This window comes from Thunnus maccoyii, chromosome 6, assembly GCF_910596095.1.
Source record: "Thunnus maccoyii chromosome 6, fThuMac1.1, whole genome shotgun sequence".
Classification (NCBI taxonomy): Eukaryota; Metazoa; Chordata; class Actinopteri; order Scombriformes; family Scombridae; genus Thunnus; species Thunnus maccoyii.
The window spans coordinates 28,481,413-28,503,301 of NC_056538.1; the positions used below are offsets into that span (position 1 = coordinate 28,481,413).

General features: G+C 40.5%; 2 protein-coding genes across 2 annotated transcripts; one reads left to right on the forward strand and one right to left on the reverse strand.

Annotated features, from left to right (window-relative positions):
* Nucleotides 1-1,364: 1,364 nt before the first annotated feature.
* On the forward strand, nt 1,365-5,733 carry exosc5 (exosome component 5). Its single transcript, XM_042413237.1, has 6 exons — nt 1,365-1,519; nt 3,746-3,859; nt 4,154-4,275; nt 4,406-4,546; nt 5,239-5,328; nt 5,552-5,733. Exons 1-6 carry the CDS (start codon nt 1,420-1,422, stop codon nt 5,645-5,647), a joined length of 663 nt encoding a protein of 220 aa, XP_042269171.1. The 5' UTR covers nt 1,365-1,419; the 3' UTR covers nt 5,648-5,733.
* Nucleotides 5,734-5,778: 45 nt separating this feature from the next.
* On the reverse strand, nt 5,779-20,758 carry tmem91 (transmembrane protein 91). Its single transcript, XM_042413236.1, has 4 exons — nt 20,217-20,758; nt 11,896-13,531; nt 9,640-9,786; nt 5,779-8,102 (listed from the first exon to the last, which is right to left on the reverse strand). The coding sequence occupies exons 2-4, from the start codon at nt 12,328-12,330 to the stop codon at nt 7,947-7,949; spliced, it is 738 nt and encodes a 245-aa protein (XP_042269170.1). The 5' UTR covers nt 12,331-13,531; nt 20,217-20,758; the 3' UTR covers nt 5,779-7,946.
* Nucleotides 20,759-21,889: the final 1,131 nt, after the last annotated feature.

Genomic DNA, 21,889 nt, shown 5'->3' on the forward strand with positions numbered 1-21,889 from the left:
TGCAGTCCGCAGAAAAAACCCCCTCTCACCGGGAAATTTCTTTTGAAAACGGGTTCAAAAATGATATCATACTTGTTGGTCAATTAGTTGACTCGCATGGTAGGATGTACGATTACTCAGAACTTTTGAGGAAATATCAAATACCCATAACAGATAAGGAATATGCAACTTCTCATGGCCGCTTACTCACACTGTCAGTTTATCTGATATTGCTGTGGGTGGTTTGTGCTTTTCAGCAGAGCATCAGATTAATGATAGAACAACATGTTATTACAATCCTTGTCCTTGCCTCTCAAGTATGTTCTTACTAATAAAGTGAGAGAAGTTACGTTTAAATTAATTCACAGCAAAATCTTTCCTTAAGATACATAAACGGGATATTGAGTCTGACTGCTCTGATGTTTCACATTTGTTTTGCAAATGTTCTCATACAGAGAAGTTTTGGTCAGACATATCTAGAGTTCATCCAAATATAATTCATTGCAGATTTTTATTTTTGTTTTGAGGATTTTTTGTTTGATCTATTTGATTTTAAGATGGGAAATTCATTTTATAATAAGTCTTCTATTTTTATTGCTATATACCACATCCACAAATTCAAAGTCAGTGCTTCTAAACCATTCTTTCCTGTATTTAATACTGAACTCAATGAATATGTAGATACTGTAAAATATTCAAAGAACTCTAAAGCTATGAGGACTGTGTTATGACCTCCAGGACTGATGTTGGAGCATCTTTGACTGACGTTGGTGGTATGATTTAGACTTTTGAATGAAGAGCTTTGTTGTCCTTAAACATTTTCCTCCCACTTTGCCTGTACCCCTGGGACTTGTGTTGTATTTTGTGTCTTAGTGTGTCCTATATGTATTATATGCAATTGTCTTTAACAAAGTTTTTTTTAAATTCACGTATTTATGTGAGATCAGGTTGTGGCAAACATGTACCAACGTGTTTATTGTGTAGTCACATTTAGGAACTGCAACAAATTTAAAAAATAACTGATTATGTATGTCAATAAGGGTAATTTCAGATAATACCTCCGTGTTATCAGTGTTTTTTTTCTTTATTGACATATAAAACAATTACAATTTCTTCTTTCACAAAATGATCATATACAAAACATCAGAATATTCATCATTTAAGCTTATACACAAACTTTCTTATAATACATTATTTTTTCTTTCTTTTGGAACAAACAAATATACAACGGCAGGGATTGCAGATAAATATGAAATGAAAGTGGTGTAGTAAAAAATAAAGATTCAAAAAAATAAATTTACACATTACAATTATATTAATATATTAAATTTGGAGTTCTTACAATACGTTCATGCTTAAAACGGCAAAATAGATGACGTCATCCGGCCGCGACAAACTACGTTTCCTCTGTGGAAGTCGGAAGCTGCACATGGATGTATTATGATGGAGGTGTGCGGATCTTCAAACGTTACTCTGAGAGAGTTTGGTTGTGAACAGAGTTTATTGTCTCGACCTGATGGTTCAGCGTCTTTCATTCAAGGTAACGACACATATAATAAATATGACTCGGAGCCTTTCGGTCTGCTGTCGTTAACCTACTAAAGCTTTTACTTCAATGAAGGAAGCTGAAGCTGGACTGAGTACAGTTTAGACCGTCATTTTCTTATTGAGCCTTAATTATCGTTTTCTCAACCATTTGCAGTTACAATTACTTTTCCACCAGCTCACCATAACCCACATTTATGCAGCATAACAACCGTTGCTGGACATTAAATCATTACTCCACGGGTTTAATCTATGAAATACAGTGCTGTTATTTAAACTGCACAGAGACCTGCAATTGTATTGTTTATTGTATGTAAACACAAGAAACAGAAGCAGCAGCAGCAGCTCTGTTTATTAAATGTGTCTGGTTATATTAAAGGACAGGTTCACAATTTTTCAAGTCTCTCTTAAAACAACAGTCAAGTTGTTTTAAGACAGGCCTGTTTATGCTGGCTATTTAAATTTAATTCTTTAATTTAATTCTTCAAATGTGCTTTCAACGAAGTGATGGGGACAGAATCCACAGTGTGTCCACACAGTAATTTGTGCAAAACTTTTTTTGTTCAAAAATGCATTTAAAAGTTGATGTGAAGCTTATACGAGGCTTCAACAGTCTGAGTTAGTCATATCAAGTGGATATCTGCTACATTTACAGTCTTTTTAGCATCAAATTCTCTCTTTGTGTTTCCTTGGATAGTGTTTCCCTGTTGAGCTGCGGCGGAAGTATAGTATCAGAAAGAGGGACTTTGGCACTAAAAACAATAACATTGAAAGATATCTACATGATTTGACTCATTTGGACGCTGAAGCTTCATATTAGCTTCGTATAAATGTTTAAATATATTTTCACACAGGAGGAGAACTGTGGATTGTGTTATGAAGGGATCTTCTGATGTTCAATATGAACAGGAGGAATGATTACAGCAAGAAAAACATGTTTCAATGTTCATTTGGGCTCCTGACTGTTGTTTTAAGAAAGACCTTTGGTGCTTGGACCGCTAACAAGTATTTCTTTGTGACCTCTGATTTGTTTAATTGTTATTTTTTAGCATCAGTTGATGCTTTCTGTGTTGCAGGACATGGTCTCTCCACTGTAAAGCTATACAGACGTAGACTTTGTGGCTTACGTGTTTACTATACTTTCAGTCTTTACCCTTTTTGAAGACAAAGCTGGTATAATCACACTCGACCAGTCAATGAATCAAAGTATCTGAAGCTGTCAAACATGTTTTCTGTGTAATTGCACCTGATAACTTTTTCCATATTGCTTTGTCACTTACAAAGACACAGTTCAGCCTCCATCAGTACAGTTCACATTGGCACACAGCACTAAAAAGACTGTAAGGTTAAAAGATATCTACTTGATTTGACTCATTTGGACGACTGAAGTTTCATATTAGCTTCAGATAAACTTAAAAACAGTTTTACACAGAAGGAAGACTGTGGATTTTGTCCCCCGTCACTTACATTGTAAGTGCATTATGAAGGGGTCTTCTAATGGTCAGTATGAACAGGAGGAATGATTACAACAAGAAAAACATGTTTCAATGTTTATTTGGACACCTGACTGTTGTTTTAAGACTTGAAAAATTGTGAACCTATCCTTTAAATAATATATTCTAAAATGTTGTGTTTGACTATACTCTACTGCAGATAATATGTCGTCACAATAATTAGGAAAAATAATGACACTGATATTTTTTCAGTACTGTGCAGCCTTTCTTATGACATGTTTTGCAATTTAAGGTGTCAAGCATAAAATGTGGTTTCCAATTCATCATGAACTCACCAATACATCCAGTTGAAAGCAGCAGTGATGTAACTTTACTGTGTTCCCAACAGCCATCAATGCTTAATGCAGCACATTTTTCACCATAAACATAAAACAAACTTCGGCTTTTAATGTTCTGACAGTTACTCCCAGAGGATACAGAGCTGCAGTTATTTGCAAATTACCAATTGGCCTCCGACTCATTCTGTTGTAAATGATTTGATGTCTTGTCACCTACAGCTGAGATGCTTCACCTGTAGTCGACACTACAAGGATACAAGGATCACAGCTTCGAAGCTTCTGTCCCATCTAGACTTCCTGTTTATTTATTATTGTCTGTATTCTGTTGTTGTTTATTTTTATATCTGCACAGGGCGAAGTTTGATTTCCCAACCTGGATCAATAACGTATTTTCTGTTGAATAATTCCCTCTTGTTTTCTCATGTGAAGGAGACACGAGTGTGTTGGCTGGAGTTTACGGACCAGCTGAGGTCAAAGTCAGCAAGGAGATCTATGACCGAGCAACCTTGGAGGTGTTGATACAGCCCAAAGTTGGACTTCCAAGTACGTAATTATCTTTCTCATTAAACATTTTATTTAATTTGTTTGTTGGGAGTCTAATGTAGTTCCTGAATTTTGCTCTAATGCAATGTGGGCAGTCTTCTTGTATGGGTGTAATTAGATTTTTCTTGCATGTTGTAGCTCTGATAAAGAAGTAATTTAGAGAAGATATTAATACACCGCATGTTTATTTTACTGTGTAAACTCTGCTATACCAAAACACACCACAAGGTGGAATAAGTGAGCCAGTTGGTTCCCTGCATGACTCAAATATGTATCCCAACCTTTGTTTTCTAGGCGTAAGGGAGAGATCGCAAGAGCAGTGTGTACGAGAAACCTGCGAGGCGTCTCTGCTCTCGTCGCTCCATCCTCGCTCCTCCCTCACTCTCATCCTTCAAGTGTTGCATGATGACGGTTCAGTATCCTTCAGTAAAACTCTGCTGCTGTGTACTATGAAGTTAATGTTCAGATCTGCAGGTACTTTAGGGCACTGAAATAGTGTCCTACTGGTGTTTTCCTGGTGAGTCTGCTTCCTTACCTGTTCCTCAGCTGTTGTCCTGCTTTTTGAATGCTGCCTGCATGGCTCTTATGGATGCAGGTCTGCCTATGAGCTGCCTGTTCTGTGGAGTGACCTGTGCCATCCACACAGACGGTCAGATCATCACAGACCCCACTGCAGCTCAGGAAAAGGTAAATCTGAGGCTCATGTGTTGTTTTAAAAGGTAAAAAGCAGTTTGTCAAGATGGTGTCATATTGTCATGAACTGTTGTTGGTGTTTGTTAAATTTCTTCAAAGTCCTCGGGTGCATTCATACAGGTGAGGGGGCGTGAGAAGCATATATTTTATCAATACATATCAGTAAAATCATCTTTGCTTGGGAATAAAAAAGGACATTTAAATGCTTTAGATTTGTCAGAAGTCGCCCCATGAAACATCTAAGAATTAATCATGAATCTAATATAAATTTGAGACTTGAATTCTAGTAAATTTCATACATTTTGATCTGTCTACTGCTGTATTTCACTTTGACTAAACCTTGTATAAAACCCTGGTTCATGCTTGTTTTTGGGAGATGTCAGAGGACACTTTGGGAAACATAGAAGTCTAACTGAAACAGATTCAGACACAGATTCAGGGGAAGTTGGCACACCAGAAAATTTAACTTTAACACAATTAACAGAGTAACTTGTGGAGTACAGTGACAGATTTATGATACATTTTCAACTTGTTGGATTTTTCTTGACATATGATTTGCACAATACACTTGGAAATGTCTATTGTGCATCCACCTACAATATACACTGTATACGTGGTCTTTTTAGTACAGTTACTTTCTCAAAATCCTCACTGAATTTGTTCTTGTCTGTTTTCACTTTCACCAGGAAAGTCGAGCTTTGATGACCTTTGCTATTGACAGTACAGAACGCAGAGTCATGATGTCATCAACCAAAGGATCATTTTCAGTTCATGAGGTCTGTAAATAAACTGCAACATTGTCAAATTAAGTCTTGTGATCAACCTAAATGTGTGAATTCCAGATTTGTTCTCACACAGCTGTTTTATTTCTAACGTTCGTCATCATACCTGTATCATCAATGCGTGAGCTGTCAGGTCTGATGATGGTGATGAAACGTTTTTTTCTGCAGACTTTTCATTTATATGGATAATCTTTATTTTTTGTCTTTTCTTCTACAGCTGCAGCAGTGTATAGCCGTCAGTCAGAAAGCATCAGAGAAGATCTTCCAGTTCTACAGAGACTCCGTCAGACGGCGATATTCCAAAACCCTCTGACGAAGCAGAAGCCTTTTTCTGATCTTTTTTTTTTTTTAATACGACACATATACATACTGATGTTGAAATAAAATATTTAGCAACCACTTTGGGCTACCTTTGCTTCAGTCTAGTTGTGCTGTGTGTTGAAGTGTGTGTGTGGCTGAGTGCAAAACGAAAAGAAGAAACATGAATGTCAAACAAAGTGCATTTATTGGGATTCATTGATTTTTCCTTCAGTTTAATATACACATGTAATACAAGAACGTGAACTGAGAAAGTACATAATATCTCCTGTACTAATAAATCTCATTCGCCACGACCTTTAACCTTCATCGACCCGCGCGAGTCGTCCGCTTCGCTGCGTCCGCTGGTTGTCTATACAAGTGATAGAAAGTGAGACAAATCTGACCAGGGTCCGTCTTATAACAGTGATCAGTCAAGACGAACTACATTAAATGCTTCCATATAAATCACTAATTGTGGTAACTCATCTGTAACTACAAAGGGTCATTTTTTTTTATTTTTCATTGACACATAATGTCCAGTGGAGACAGAAGATTTAGGATTGTCTGAACTGTATCACAGCACATCAACGGTGAAAGCTGACGAGGTTTAGACGCTGAGATATCACAGGTGTGCCTACGTGTACCATTTATGTATAGTGACAATAATTATCAGCTCAGTCTTGATACAACACTGGGTTTGTTTTTTTTGGAAAACAAAGTATTTGAGTTATTTGTAATTCATCTGTGTGGAGTCTATAAAAACTATACATCGAAATAGAAAATGATGACTTTCACCTTAGTTAAATGGCACATTTAAGCTCAAACCAATATGGCCAGAGGTTTTTTTTTTTTTTTTTTTCTATCACAGCTATTCTTGCAATTATTGGGGACCAAATGAAGGGAGTGTTTGAAGCTTGGAGCAGGTTTGTACAGTATATGACACACTGCAAACTCGCCATGCAGGTTTCCGTTGTGACCGAGATGGAGATTTTACTGAATCATGCATCAAATGGCTAAGTGCAAGATGAGCTGTCAGCCTACTTTTTTTTTTTTTTTTTTTTTTTTTTAGCCCCTTTTACTCATCTGGACAAAGTGTTGACTGTGTTTGTTTACACTGAGTAGACAACTTCATTTTCAAGTTTGTCATACTGCGAGAAGCGAGTTCCTGAAGTCCTCTTTTTTTGGAGGAGAAAATAGAATCTATATTTGGAGAGCGTGGAGCAGCGATCCACGTGTTTCTATTAATGGAATAGCTCATAAAAGGATCATCCTCTGAGTTTCTTCCATGTTTTTGGCTCTTTCTCTTGCAAGTCTGCACCCTTCTGTCTATGTCATCATTCCCTTCTTTATCTAGAGCCAGTATCTCACATCACCTTGCATTTCATTTAAAACTTCTCATTTTTATTTATTTTCTCATATAATGGCATTATATGTATTTCTCTCTTTTTTTTGAGTATTTTAACATAAAGATACTTCTTAACTTGGCCTAAACAAAGCAGAATTAGTCCTCTCTGCAGGTAAACGAGGAGTGATGCTGAATGTGTTGTCTTGAAAGCAGGACGGGTTGATCAATGTACATGTGTGGTGGTTCCCAGTGGTGCTCTTGCTCCCGCCAGGAGTTTCCGGCCCCCTCCGTATGTTTTTAAAAATAAAGCTCTGGGGGCCCCCGGAGCCATCACCAGCTTTCACCTTGTGCTGGCTCAGGCCCCGCCCCCCACAGCGAGGTCCATCAGGTATTAGCAGCTGCTGTGACCTTCTCATAAATCTGCAGACTCCCATCGACGTACGCTGTCCCCCTTAACTTTCCTCCTCCCAGGTAGACGTCGTCTCTCTCTCTACTTCTCATTATCCATCTGTTGCTTTTGTGACAGTGATAACTTCAGTGTTCTGTGTCTGCATTTGTTGTCCCAGTCTCTTATAACTTTTGTAATGCTTAACATGTGATGACGACTACAGCACAGAATCAAAGGATGACAAAATAAATCACATTTACAGACCAAATGTCCTACACAGAGTGATACTGAATAACTTCCTTTTTCAATTATTCTTCTATGCGTGCGAGGAACGTCCTCTGAGCTGAATTATGTCCTAATCCAATTAGAAGTGACTAAGATCTCTCTGTTGTGTTTTCACTGTCCGGTCTTTGCTTTTTCCAGCTCGGTGTAGATAAAACATGACTGCAGACAGGGTCGACGGACGAAAGACTGTGATGATTTTTTAACATTTACAGGTGATACTGTATGTCGGCGTGTGTTGATATTCATGAGAATGCGTGAGAGGTCTGTGTTTATTCTTTGTGCAAGAGCTCACTTTTATGGCGGTTTGCCAGACAGGTAGGAAATCAGCGCAGCGATGGCGCAGATGTACGTTATGATTCCAAACACGATGGAGAGAACTGAGAGCCACAGAGCCTGGCGAGATGCTGCGTTGGCCCCTTGAAAATCCCCCTGAGCGGACGCCTTGTTCGTCTGAGAGACAGAAGAGAAAGGAGAGAGAGAGAGATAAAGGATTAGAGAGGGGTAAAAAAGAGGGAAGAAGGGCATTCGTCATCATTTGTCAATGTCCTCCCTGGCCTCCACTTTCCTCTTCCACTCAGTCCAATCACACGCTAAACCCATATTATGTTCCATCTCTGAATCACACCCAGCGTTTGTGCCTCATTCATCACTTTCTCCTCCTTCCTTCCTTCCTCTCTCCCTCTAGTCCTTGTCTTTGACTCTGACCCCTGTTTTAGGTAGCACTCCACAATATTGGAAATCTATCACCTTGAGGCTTCTTGTTATGACTCTAATTAAACCTTAACGAAGGCCATTGATCTGATCAGAAAGCCTTTGCAGCTTGCCGCCAGTTAGCTTTGCAAAAGCATTAATGGGATTTTTTTTTCTTGCACTGCTGGAAGGATGCCTATATAAACTAGTGGCCTCTGGCAACTGGAGATAGTGGTGTTAGAGGGAGTTTCCACAAGGCCAGTGGTAATAGTGACTGATGAGATAGTTCGTGCGGTGATGTTGTTCCCCTTTTGTCTTTGACCCGCTCCATATTTCCACCAACTTTATCTTAGAGGAGATTAATTAACTCAGCTAATGAATTAACAAGCCATATTTTTTAGAGGAAAAACACTCTCACATGAGCCGTAGGTATCGCATTACATCTTTATTTTTATGAATTTGTCAGTATCTTTTGTTGTCAAACCCTTTGTAGAGAGTGATTTTAGGCTGCTAGAGTGGAGGAAGGTGGTTGTATTGGCAGGATGCTGACACAGTGTCTGCAGGTAGCAGCGTGTTTGTTGTTAGATTCTCTACTTGCATATGATGGCTCAGGATCAGCTGGAGTTAGAAATATGAACATTGTAAAACAGGGATTATACAGTATACTGTATATGATAGTATAGATATCGTAGCAGGGGCGACTAGAGATACACAGTTCTTATTTATTAGATCAGTGGGATCACTAAATCACTTAAGGATAAAAATATATATATATACATATTTCTGCTACACAAACTTGTCTCAGTTTTGTATCTGCTCTGCTTGTTGCTTTTGAAATATGCATTAGAGTTTACTACATTTCAACCTAAACAACCCAAACAAAGACTGTTCACACTGTTCTTTTCGTTCCTGCTTCTGTGTTTTTAGTCGGCACACCTCAAAACAACTTCTGATTCTAAAATGATCTGAACATATAAAACCACAAGACACAACCGCAGATCTTTGTGCATTCCTCCTTTGGATTGTTCAGCTCTGCTATTTCAAGGTTCTTGTGGCATAATCCTGCAAATCTAGATGTAATCCCTCCCTGTCTTTACTCCGAAGCATGAATTCCATAATGTCCGCATTTGAGACACTGAACCTGTTTTCAGTCTACACACACTGCAGAGGGTAAGAAATCACCCTCAGCTGTGAACTAAAGTGCCAGGTTGCATCTTGTCAGCTCAGGACTAAGTGTGTGTGTGTGTGTGTGTGTGTGTGTGTGTGTGTGTGTGTGTGTGTGTGTGTGTGTTTGTACCTTCTGTGAAAGGTAGAAGGCAGCGATGCCCAGGGGCCAGAAGCAGCAGAGCATGGAGAAAAAAGCCAGACCCAAGTAGTCCTGAGGGATCATCAGAGGGAAGTTGTTCTCACTGTCTGTATCACTAAAGTCATCAATGGATGAGTCCTGAGGATTCAAGTGCACATAGATGGAGTTCAGTTTAAAGGGTCCAGTAATACAAATGACAGTGTTATCTGTTAATGCTGATAGTTTTGGGTTTGTTTTCACAGGTTTCCGCCTCCACACCAATGCAATGGAGATGAATGTCATTTTGGCTCACATCATTGGAAAACTGCATTAAAAATTCAGCAACATCTCTCTCCAGAAGCAGTGTCTCCATTACTCTGGATAATAAAACAGTGTGAAAAGTTTTCATAGCGACTATTTCTTTGGTGGTAGCAGTTCCACTGAAAACTGCTACCACCAAGATTTGTGTATTATTCAAAATACGAGGACATTGTTTTTGGAAAGACACATTGATGTTACATGCTGTAAATGTAATTTTAAAATTCTGTGAGCACCACAAATGAATTTCCCTTTCAACTTTGTGGCCACTCATTGCTTGTCCGCTTGCTTGTATTAGTTTTATCAGGTATTGGGTAAGTAAAACCAAAACTACCTGCATGGCTGAACACCAGGACAAGTGAGAAAAAAAGATTTTTGTAATTTTGGTGAACCAAACCTTTAGACCCAAAGCTTATTAATTCAATCAAATGTGTATATGTTGAGTATTGTTATTTTAAAAATGCATTAAACATACAAACATACATAATACACTAAAACTAAGCTACTAAGCATTAAAATGTTGGTTTTATAATGTTCATGTCCTCACAAACAACTGGAAAACTTTGCTGGTGCCTGTAAGATAATGTGACTGAATGAGGTTAGTCTGAATGTGCACTAGCTCCGCTGACCGCAGGCGATTCATGACTCGCGCATCTTTTTGAAACAGCTGCATATTCAATCTGACTCTTCCTCTCTCTCTCACTCTGACCCTGTTATATTACTTTCCTTGTTTTGTTTTAACGCGTGAAATAATAATGCATTTTCAAAAGATGCACCTGAGCGGATGCATCATCGTCAAGGTTATTTTGATGATTCTGATGTCACTCGCTGCACATGCATGTTCTGCTGGTTTGAAAAATAACTCTCTGATGTTAAGATTGATCTGTTCTATCTGGATTTTATTCTCAGATATCAGGAGTGATCCGCCTGGAGCATTTTTTGTTGACATAAAGCAGTTCCGATGTCAGGGAGAAGATGGGGAAATCTCTAATCGAGAGGAAAGCCAGACATGTTTTAGTCATTTAACTAAGTGTTTGTGAAGTGAAACTAAAGAGAAAGAGATGCTGTGTTGTGCTTCTTTAAGGTCACTGCAAGGTTTTATTCCAACTAGCCTGCACCTTTGCATCACTGCACTACTGCCAGCATTCAGAATGAGCTCGAGAAAAAACATTATTTCATGCGCTCTTCTTTTGTCCTTGTGGAGCAAACTCTCAATGTTAACAGCTAAACTTTGTGGGCAGCTGATTGCTCTTGATTTTAATGCTGTATGGTACTACTGAGTGTTTGTTTGTTAATCAAAGTAATAAATGTAGAATGGCCTTCAGCCTTTTTAGTACACAGTGGGTAATTGGATTTTTCATAATCATATAATCAACCAGCAGCTATTTGTGACAGATGCAGCATATATATTCTCATGTTGACGCGTTGTTTTGTTCTTAAAAGGTCACATGACCACTCTAAGCGTCTTAAAGCTAATTTCCATTACACTTTAGGGTGGGCTCTGCTCAATAGTCAGTGAAACAGAACTGACATCCTCCATCGCTACTGTAGTGTCATTACCTGCACCGCAGCAGGAGAAGAGCTTTATGTAATCTGGCTTTTTGACAGTAAGCATTCATTTGCCGCCTAGCCTGAAATACATTTCTCATATGTCTATTTTAAGTTCCTCTTTGGTTCCCAGATTCTGTCCTGAGAATATGAGAGTCTCTTTTAATGCAAAACTCCTCTATGAGGATGTGGTAGAAATTAGATTGTCAGACATGATGATTATTTATTTGTTGCTGGTTCACCTCTCTGTCTTTGAGAATCATCACAAAGGGAATAATTTGTGTTGTTTTTCTATAACTGTCATTATGTCTTATGTTTAAATTTTGTATTCAAATGCATAAACTCTGTTGTCAGTTCACCAGAATTTTTTTTTCTCAGCATCGTGTCGGCGGGATGTCTTACGTCAGAGTCAGGAAGCAGGTCGTCTTCATCATCCATGCTGTAGGACATGCTGTGGAAGTCCTGCGTCTCAGCCAGAAGCTTCCTCTCCAGCGTAGAGCCGGGCCGAATGTCCACAAAGGTGGTCTCCAGGTAGTCCTTGCTGAGCAGGGAGTCTGCGTGGCCCCAGATGGGGGGCGGTGGGTAGAAAGACTCCAGTGTGCGAGGTAATGAGCAGGGATCCAGTAGCTGTTGCTGCTGAAGCTCAGGAGGATGTCCACAATAGTTCCTCCACGTTAAAGGAGGGTAGGCTCTGTCTTCCTCACACTTAACCAAGATTCCCTTAAACAGCCCACCAGGGGCCTGTCCAGGTCCGGGCCCTTGCCCCGGCTTTGATGCTTGGCTGTTATCGGGGCTTTCTCCCAGAAGAGGGTGCTCCAGCTCATCTAGATTCTCCATCCCGCTCTTTTAATACCAAGCACACGAAAGGCCACCACATCAACAACCAAATGTAATCTACAAATCAGTCTGCAGCAGCGTCTCCCTGGAGAGCGTACGATGGGTTTATGCAAAGGCAGCTGCTTTGCTGGCTTTAGTGTTTCAGTGATAATCCATCTTTAATCCAATTCTTTAATTTTTCTCTTATTATAGGCCTGATTCCAGAGGCAAACAACACATGCCAGGTTAATGTTAGAGTGAAATATCCTTAATGTGCCAGTGGTAGCCGTCTCCTGTAGGGTATGGGATGCTGTGCTGAAGGATTCAAGATCCTCTTTTCCTCACATGTCATAAGCGATTTGTTTCAGACCTTGATGGCTCAGGGTTTGGCCCATGTCTTCCATTTCACATGATTGAGCGTCTCAGTGTTCATGAATATGCTAATGTCGGCTACTTTTCTCGCTCATACAATATGAAAATGTCAGTTCTGATGATGGAGGACCTTGATTAGCCCCAGACAGGCTAATGAAAACACTGGGCAATGGGATTTTAGTGTGATTTGCCCTCAGGAACTCATGGAAAATGTCTCTTGCAATAAAATATGAAGTCTTAATCTAAGCACAGTGTCATGGTATTAGTGTGAAAGCTTTGGATGTCAATCTTTCCCTTCAAGGGTAAAAACAGTTCTGGATGGAAATGGGCAATGAGAATTTTAAAAAAAGACTTTTAAGCTGTCATGACATACAGGCGTATGTTTGTTCCTCTGCAGGAGTTGGGAGGGGGAAAAAAAAAAAGTGCATTGACACTGCCTTCAAAAACAGGCCAAAGGCAGCGGACCCTTCAGATGACTGGACTGACGCACAGCGGGGTGTTTTGAAGCTTGAATATGCACAACCTCCGGCTGCAGTCAAACTAGTGCCGCAATGAACGGATTGGGGCCATATTTGAGGGCAGTTAATCTGTAAAAGCAATGAGGCTCCAGAAATAGAATCCTATGGTGCACGTCGGTGGGTCAGCGGGCCTGCCGACATGCCTTTTCCTCTGTTGTTGCTGTAGGAGGCGATAATGAAGAAATCCAAGTCCTCCTGTGTTGATTTATGGGTTTACTGTTTGCCACGGCAGCGCTCCTTTGGGACATGTATTTTTAATGTACCCCGTCCACCTTAAGAGGGTCGGGTAGTTTTCTTATCCAGGTCTCCGATGAGGATGAGGAGGTGCTGGTCTGTTAGGAGAAGAACAAGGTCACACAGTTACAGTAAACTTAAATTAAATTACATTAATTAAACAATATAACTCTTCAAAATTGATTTAATTAGATTTTGTATCATTACACAGTAGTAGTTACCTAGTTCAGCTTTATTTATTCAGGAAGTCTCGTTAAGATCAAGATTTAATTCGCCCAAGAATAAATTACATATAAACAACATCACAATAAGTCCATCGTAAACACAGATGCACTAATTTAAACATTCGAAAATATGTTTAAAATATATCAGTAAGCAGACAAGTGTCTCTAACTTCAGTTTGTGCAAAGTACCAGAATATAAGGTACAGTGAAGTATCTGCTATTGTCCCTGAGGTGTAGCAGCTACCTGGCGCACAGCTCAGTGTCCGGTGTGTTTCAGAGGAAGGTCTGTCCCTGGGTGTTTAAGAAAACTGCCAACACAGCATCACACCTCTAAAGAATTCACAGCTCATGACAGACAGAGACACACACACACACACACACACACACACACCAAAAATCTGCATTCCTGGTTACTGCAACGCTGCAAAATGGCCTGAGTTTTAAAGATACCCCAAATGTAAGACGACAGTATACTGCTGCAGCAACCAGGCCACATCTAGAGCTTTAAGATTCTAGTTTTTTGAATGGAAAATGTAATCTGGATACCTTTTGTTATTTATTGTTTTTTACTGTATTCTAGTTGTGAGGAAACCATGTAAGAATAGTAAACAACTGAAACTGAAATTTGACATGGAAGAAATGCAATGTGCAGCAGTTTGCTGCTTTAGGTGAAATATTGAGATAATCAATCTCATCTTTTATCCCTTGAATTTCTGTGTGGAGTTTGCATATTGTCTCTGTGTGTCTGTGTGGGTTTCCTCCACTTTCCTCCCACTGTCCAAAGACATGTAGGTTAGGTAAACTGAGAATTGCTTTTAGGTGTGAATGTTCACACTAAACCAGCTAAGTTTGAAAATGTGCCTTTTTCTTTCTGTTTTGGTCCTTCATCCGCACTGAGCTGGCATTTTCTCATCTGAAAAGTGAATTTTTGGACAATGGTCATGAGAGCAGATTAATCTGAAAACGTCAACATTGTGTTTTAGTAGGTTACGGACAAAAATTGAGCTTTTGAAAATGTATGCATAAGGACCAAACATGGTCAAAGTAAACCTTCTGTTGTCATAACTTTCTCTGTGATCACTCATTTTAAATGACGACCACATGGCGCAGCCATTGCCATTAAGTATTTATATGTTTTGTTAGATGACTTCATGATCATAAATTCATGTTTTGAGCTACATTTCAGTGAAGCAGCAACGGAGATACTGTTCACCTAGTTAACAGGTACTTTTAATGTTCAAATCACTATTTTATAGTTCACAACAGAAAAATAAAAAAACATGTAAATGAGAACAACTAAATTCTGATGTTTTCCTTTTGTACAGGCATTCAAGTGTGGATGGAGGACTTTACGAAAATGAAAACACTGATGTGGGCGCCGGATGTTTTTACATGTACATTCAGTTTTCAAATTTAGCCGGCTTAGTGTGACTGTACATGTGTTAGTAGACCTATATAGGCTATTCCCTGTTTCCCACTTAATGCATACAGCCATAGGCTCCAGCCCCCAGTGACCCTGCACAGGATAAGCTGCTTAGAAAATGGATGGCTGGACATGTGCACCTGACTGCCCCATAACATGGAAGTGATAAATGACTTAAGACCTTACTCTGTGGTGCTAAATGGTTAAGTCAAACTCACATAGGATCGACTTTATGTGTTCCAAACCGACAATATCTAAAATTAGAACGTAACTGCGTGGTGGAAAAAAGCTACTGTGAGCTGAGAAGAGAAGAAAACAGTCTCTGTATTGTGTGTTCGGGGCCTTTTCATTACAGTTAGAATTTTTAAAAAAAGTGTCATTTCAACAAACCACATAATATATCATCAGTAAGTATTCATTCTGCATGGCAGAGTGCTTCACAGACTTGATATCAATTCAGTGACTAATTGCTGCACGCTTGGGCTGGCATAGTGCTGAGGGCTGCATTCTGCCCTGTGCGCTGATACTGCTTCACCGTGCAAACCCCCCTCTTCCCCATCTTCCTCCTCCTCCTCCTCCTCCTCTTCACCCACCCCATAATGAAGGGCTAGTACCTCTCATACTGGAACACGCTGAGTGATCGTTCAACACGCTGACGTCAGATCTGAGCAAACTGACGCCCCCACACACACACACACAAACACATACATCTGGACATATGGTGCATACTGCACGCATGCACTTGTGCTCACTCACACATTAATGTTTGTAGCACTTCGCCAGCCTCTCCTCTCTCTCTCTCTCTCTCTCTGTCTCTCTCTCTCTCTCTCTCTCGCCACAGCTTCATTCCAGGAGAGATGCACTCAGCTTTATTAGACTCCCCCCCTCCTCATTCCCCTCTCACCACCACCACCGCCACCACCACCACCCTCCTGCACCGCTGCCCATTCACCATAAAAAGACTTCTGTCAGCTGTATTATAAGCCTGCCTCCTTTTCTGATTCTGCAACGCTCATAAAATATCCAGTCAGGTGGAGGGAAGGTTGCAAGGACGCCCCTGCAAATCACCACAGACACTTTAACAAGAGCTCCTCTCCCTCCCTATCTCTCTCTCTCCTTTTTAGTCGCTGCCATACACGTACACAACCACACATCCCGCTCAGCTCCCTCCATTACTTCAACCTCTTTTCTTTTGCTGTTTTATCTGACTCCTTCTTGTTTTCATAATCCGGCAAAATACTGTTTGCAAAGTCACTGTACAAAACTTAAAACTCTGCTTTTTTTTTTTTTTTGGTACAATTTGCTGCATGAAAGAGAAATCTTGTTTTTATGACATCAGAATGTGCAACCAACCTTTAAACTGCTGCCACAAAAGCAGAGAACTGTTGCTGCTGACTTATACTGATTTTCAGCTACTCTGCAGTCTTTACGAAACACACTGACTCTCTGTCTCTCAGCAAACGCACACACACACACACACACACACACACACATTTGTGCACAAAGCTGGAAGTAATTGCTGTAATATTTCAGCTGATATAGATCGAGGAGATGCAGATACAGTGAACACACTCAAGGAAACGAAATTGCATAGTGGCTGTAGGAAATTGGAGCTGTAAAAGCCTGTAGGCTCTAATAAAAAGACATCTTGAGGAACATCGATGTCAGGCTGATAAGACCGGAGCAGGCTTCGAGATACACCAAACAGAAATCTGAAAACCAAAGTGGCGGTTAAATGGCCCTATTGATTTTATTTCCAAACCCCTTTCTCACTCTCTCTTTCTCTCCCTCTCTCTCTCTCTCTCTATCCCTGTTTTCCTTGATCTGTGTGGTGTCACTGATGAGAGGAGAGAGGAAACTGAACAGAAAAGATAAGCAAAAAAAAAAAAAAAAAAACAGGCGGCGACGTAGGGTGCATTGCACAGCTCGTGAAGCCCAAAGTAACATCATGTTCCTATGGAAACACATTCACCGTGGAGTGGAGTGCTCACTGCAGGATAAATGAAGCAGAGGCTAATTTGCCATTTCAGTACTGTTCCTCTGTTCAGCTTGATAAGAACTGGATGGGATAATTCCAGCGTAGCTGTGCCTTCTAGTAAGGATGTGTTACTGTTACACATTAGACGGCAAAGGATGGATAAATTCCACAGAATTACTCTATAATAACAAATGAGTGCAGTCACACCGGCGCTGGGTTTACTTGAATCCCCCTGTGCAGAATGTGAGTATGACAGCATGAGCTCATTAATCAGTCCACAGTATGCCCCACTCTAACTCAGACACACACACACACACACACACATGCACAGAGTCATTTCCCCTCCTTCACATAACTACACATCCACTTACAAACACACACACACACACACAGTCCTTTGCAGTCTTGCATCATCTTGCCCTTTTCATACACACACACGGTTAATGAACCCTTTGAAGCCCTTCATGCCCTGCCTCCTACACACATCACACACACACACACAAATTTTCTCTCTCTCACACACACACACACACACACACACAGACTCTGCTCGCACAGCTGGTGCCTGTGTGCAACGAAGCCCAAGGAAAGAAAAAGTTACCCATCTGCAGTATGTTTCAAATAGCTCCGGCATCTCTGCAGAGTGTGTTGTAGGTTGTACTCGGTGTTCTGTTATGTGCATCTGTGAGCATCGTGGGACACACTGTACAGCGACTGGCTATATCTCACCATGTTGTGTTGTTTGTGTAGTTGAATGACGGTGTGTGTGTGTGCATGTGTCACTTGTGCTTCGCTGCCTTCTACAGATGTTGTAGTTGTATGCGAACGGTACAAATGCTTCACGCTGTAAGATAAGGTTACATTCCTGTATACCAACATCCATTTGTATGTATTTCAAATTGGTCGTAGTTTCCCAACTTATAGGAAAGGTTTTGTTTTCATATATTTAATCATCACTTCTGTTGGTCACGAATTTACTCACAAGCTTCATTGCTATGATCTGATAACACAGTTCTGTTATGGAGAGCCACAACATGGATGATAAGACAGATTTTAAACAAATCTCCAGTTTCAACATGTTTTCTAAACCACTTATTTGAAAGTGCAAACAAATGCGACAATCGGTTTAAGTAATAATCTAGTTAATAACATCCATTTTGTTGTTTTTTTTATATCTAATCCCTTGTGTTGCTCGTTTGTTAGTGGATGACGACATGTAAAGTAGATGATTTTGCACAGAAACTGCCAGTAGCTGTTGTCAACATTAAATATATTGAAATTTGACCATTATTTTACAACATAGAAACTCCCAAAAAAAACATTGCAAGGATTCAGTTTTTGACTAAAACTCTTTTTTTTGTGCAGTGGCAGGAAGAACATCAGTCATATCAAAGGTGGGTGGAAAAATGACTAAATTATATCCAAATTTAATTAAAGCCAATCGTATTTTGGTCATTTCTCTCACTTCATGGTAAAACCTGTGCAAGTGTGAACAGTGACAGGAGTTGAAAAACCACCACAAGGCTAAACAGACACTATAAGGCCACACAGGTGACATCTAGACATCTAGTTTGCATCAGCTGTGTTGCAGTGTGATGACCTGTACGTGCCTGCGTGTGAGTATCCGTGTGTGTACCAGTATTAATCTCGATGTGTTGACAGAAATCGGTTCACACGTTTGAGGGGATTCACCTCCAATCAGGGAAACAAAAGGCTGATCTCACAAGCTAAAGCTGATGTTTTAGGGATGATTTGGTTTGGTTAAGCTTAGAATTATACTTAAGGTTAATGAAGGGGTTAAATTTCAGTATGTAGCAGTTATGTTTAAGGTTAACGAGCCTTTAGGGAAATATAATGTCTTCACAAGAGATTAAAACAAGCGTTCATTAGGGTACATGTGCAACAACAAGCTGAATTATGTAATTAGCCTCTCACAGATCTTGACATGAGAGATGATGTATTACATGGTCTCATCATCATCATCATCACAGAGGGAGGGCCGCTAATTGACAATGACCTACCACCCCCCTGCAGAAAAACACACTGCGCGTCCTTTGGAGGCACTCGGACTGCCTTTTTCTCACACTGTCACTGTCTCACGCCGATGAACGTTTTACATTTCACATTTCAATATACAGTATGATCTCTCAAATCAGATTCTGGCAGAAGACCGGAAGACTTTCAGATTTTAAATATCTGGATAAAAGACGAGCATGTGTGAAGTTCAAGGATGCGGCTGGGCTGTGTCAGGTTGTCTGATGTTTCAGGAATGCTGCATATACAGTTTTATATTACTGCACCCTGAGCTGTAAATAGCTACACAAACATAAACAATGGAGCAGAGCTGCATGTGTTTGTAAAGGGGGGGGGGGGGGGGGGGGGGGGGGTGTAGGGGGGGCTATACAAGCTCTGCTGTTGGGGCAAAAACAATCTGAAGGAGCACATATTCTCTATTGTGTTCACAGGAAGAAAAAAAAACAGTGAGAAAATGAAATTTCAGTTCAATTAAACATAAATATTCCCTGGTGTTCAGGTGTATAAGTCAGCTCCACCTTGTCATAATCTTACAACATACAACATTTGTCCCTAACAAACAAGCATAGATTATTGACAACAGTGATTTGGGTATCATGTAAATCAAATAATTAATAATTGAAAGGTTTCATGTCCAAACAGAGATCCACTTAAGACCTGCTATTAAATTACAGCTGACATGAAAGTCAAACTTGAACATAAGTAAAGTTATTTCTAATATAAACCTTTAACTGGTAAAACAATGAAACCTCTTTTAAAACTGAGGTTATACTTGCTTCCTCTTGCAGGATGTAGACTAGCGGTTTTATACAGCCTAAGTAATAGCAATGCTTTCACATTTAATGATTTAAAAATATACGTTTTTTAATCTATAACTCTCCAGAAGGATTTGCTAATGCACTTTCATAATGAGGGGAGTGGATAATCACACAGAAAAGGGATACACAGAATTATTTTAAGACATATTTAAATACTAATGATACTAATAATAAACAATAATGCTATAAAACTGCCACCATAAACATCCTTATAATGCAGAGTTTCCTTTTACTCTCTCTCCCTTCTTAATACCCTCAGAGAGCAGCACAGGGTTTTCCTCTGGATTCCTTTGAGTCTTTTCTCACCTTTACGTTTAAAACTCAGATCCGTCCTGCTCCGTCCTGTCCTGTCCTGTCCTGTCCTGTCCTGTCCTGTCCTCAGGATGAGTCCTCAGAGAGGAAAAAGAGGGGTATCCAATGTCCCGGTTTCAACAATCCAGATCCAGCATTGTTTTGTTTGCCTCCAGTGAGAGCATGTGCAGAAGGTGTGCATGTATATGTGAGTGTGAACAGATTACATGTATCCTGCATGTGTTTGTGTGGCAGCAGTGAGGATGAGAGAGTTACAGAGTCAAACTGATGCGGCTGTGAATGTGGGTGCAGATGCCTTCTATATTACACCTGTGCAGCCCGGCAGCAGTAATGTGCATGCTTTGTCAAAGACTCCCCTTCCCCCTGCACATCTTCTCTTCTCCCATCCTGCTCGGCTCGCTCTCTCCTCCTCACAGGAACGAGAAGGTCTGCCATTAATCCTTGTTGCGGTTGTAGTGCATCTTAAACCGTGCCAACTTTCTTCTGCCACTCTCAGCTTTTTTCTCTGACTTTCCAAATACTGCGCTACAGCTCTCTTCCTCTCATCTCCTCCTCCACTTCTCTCCCTCTCTTTCTCTGCCCTCTCTCTCTCCTTTTTGCCTTTCCTCAGCTTTGCTACCTTATTAGGGCAGAAAAACTGGGTCCTAAAGTCTGTTGGTGCATTGCCTGAGCATGTGTGAGTTGTATTTCAATTACTCCGAGGTCCTCATAAGGATAGAAACAAGGACACACATGCTAAGTAAAGACATTTTGCCTTTTCTTACTTCTTAAAGAGGATTAGCGGGGTCAGAGCTTGATTTTTTGGTTGGAATTAGGATTGGGGTTAAGACAAGGGATGTAGCAGGAAGAGGTTTAAGGTTAGCCTCAGCAACACAAATGTGTGTGTTTATTGGGATGCCAGTGGATCTTAAGGATTCTGGACAAGCTGCAAATGCAATATTCTCAGCATGCAGCAAGGTGCAAGTGTGAGATGAAAATCGCCTCGACGCTGCTGTAGCAAACACAAAAAAACGGACAGAGAATGCAATCAAAACAGAGAGGCGAGGGGAAACCAAAGGTGGGGGAGGTGGAGAATAAGGGGGGTTGTTGTTATGCAGTGCAGTAGCTTCGTGTATGTGTATGTGTGTGTGTGTGTGTGTGTATGTGCTAGGCAGCCAGATGCCCCCCAGCGAGGATGACTCCCCTTTGTGTCAGCCCTTTCATGTCCGCTTCACCCTATGACCCACTTTACCCGCCCGAGCCTGCCCACATTAAGTCGGAAATAGACTCAAGATGCAAAAAAACAATCGTCCCTGCTTCAAGCTCGTGCTCATTTGCCTCTTTCACGGGATGCCGTGCTAGATAAAGCTCAAGCATTGCTGGACACCAGCAATCAATGAAATCCACAGGGCTTACGCTGAGTATTTAATGAGGTGCACTGCTCTTAGCTAGAATCCCCCTCCCCCAGGAAACGGTTTAACCTTTCGGCTGTTTTTTTTTTTTGTTTTTTGTTTTTTTGGTTGTTGTTGTTTTTCGGTTCTTTCCAGCCGGTCAGCAGCACAGCCGTGAACCTGCCTATCTGATGCTCCATTTGTCTTTGGCTGTCAGAGTGACAAGCAGCCTCTCAGTCCATCATGAAGCAGGGATCAATACACTCTGCTTAGTCCGAGCACATCCTCTCGCCCCCA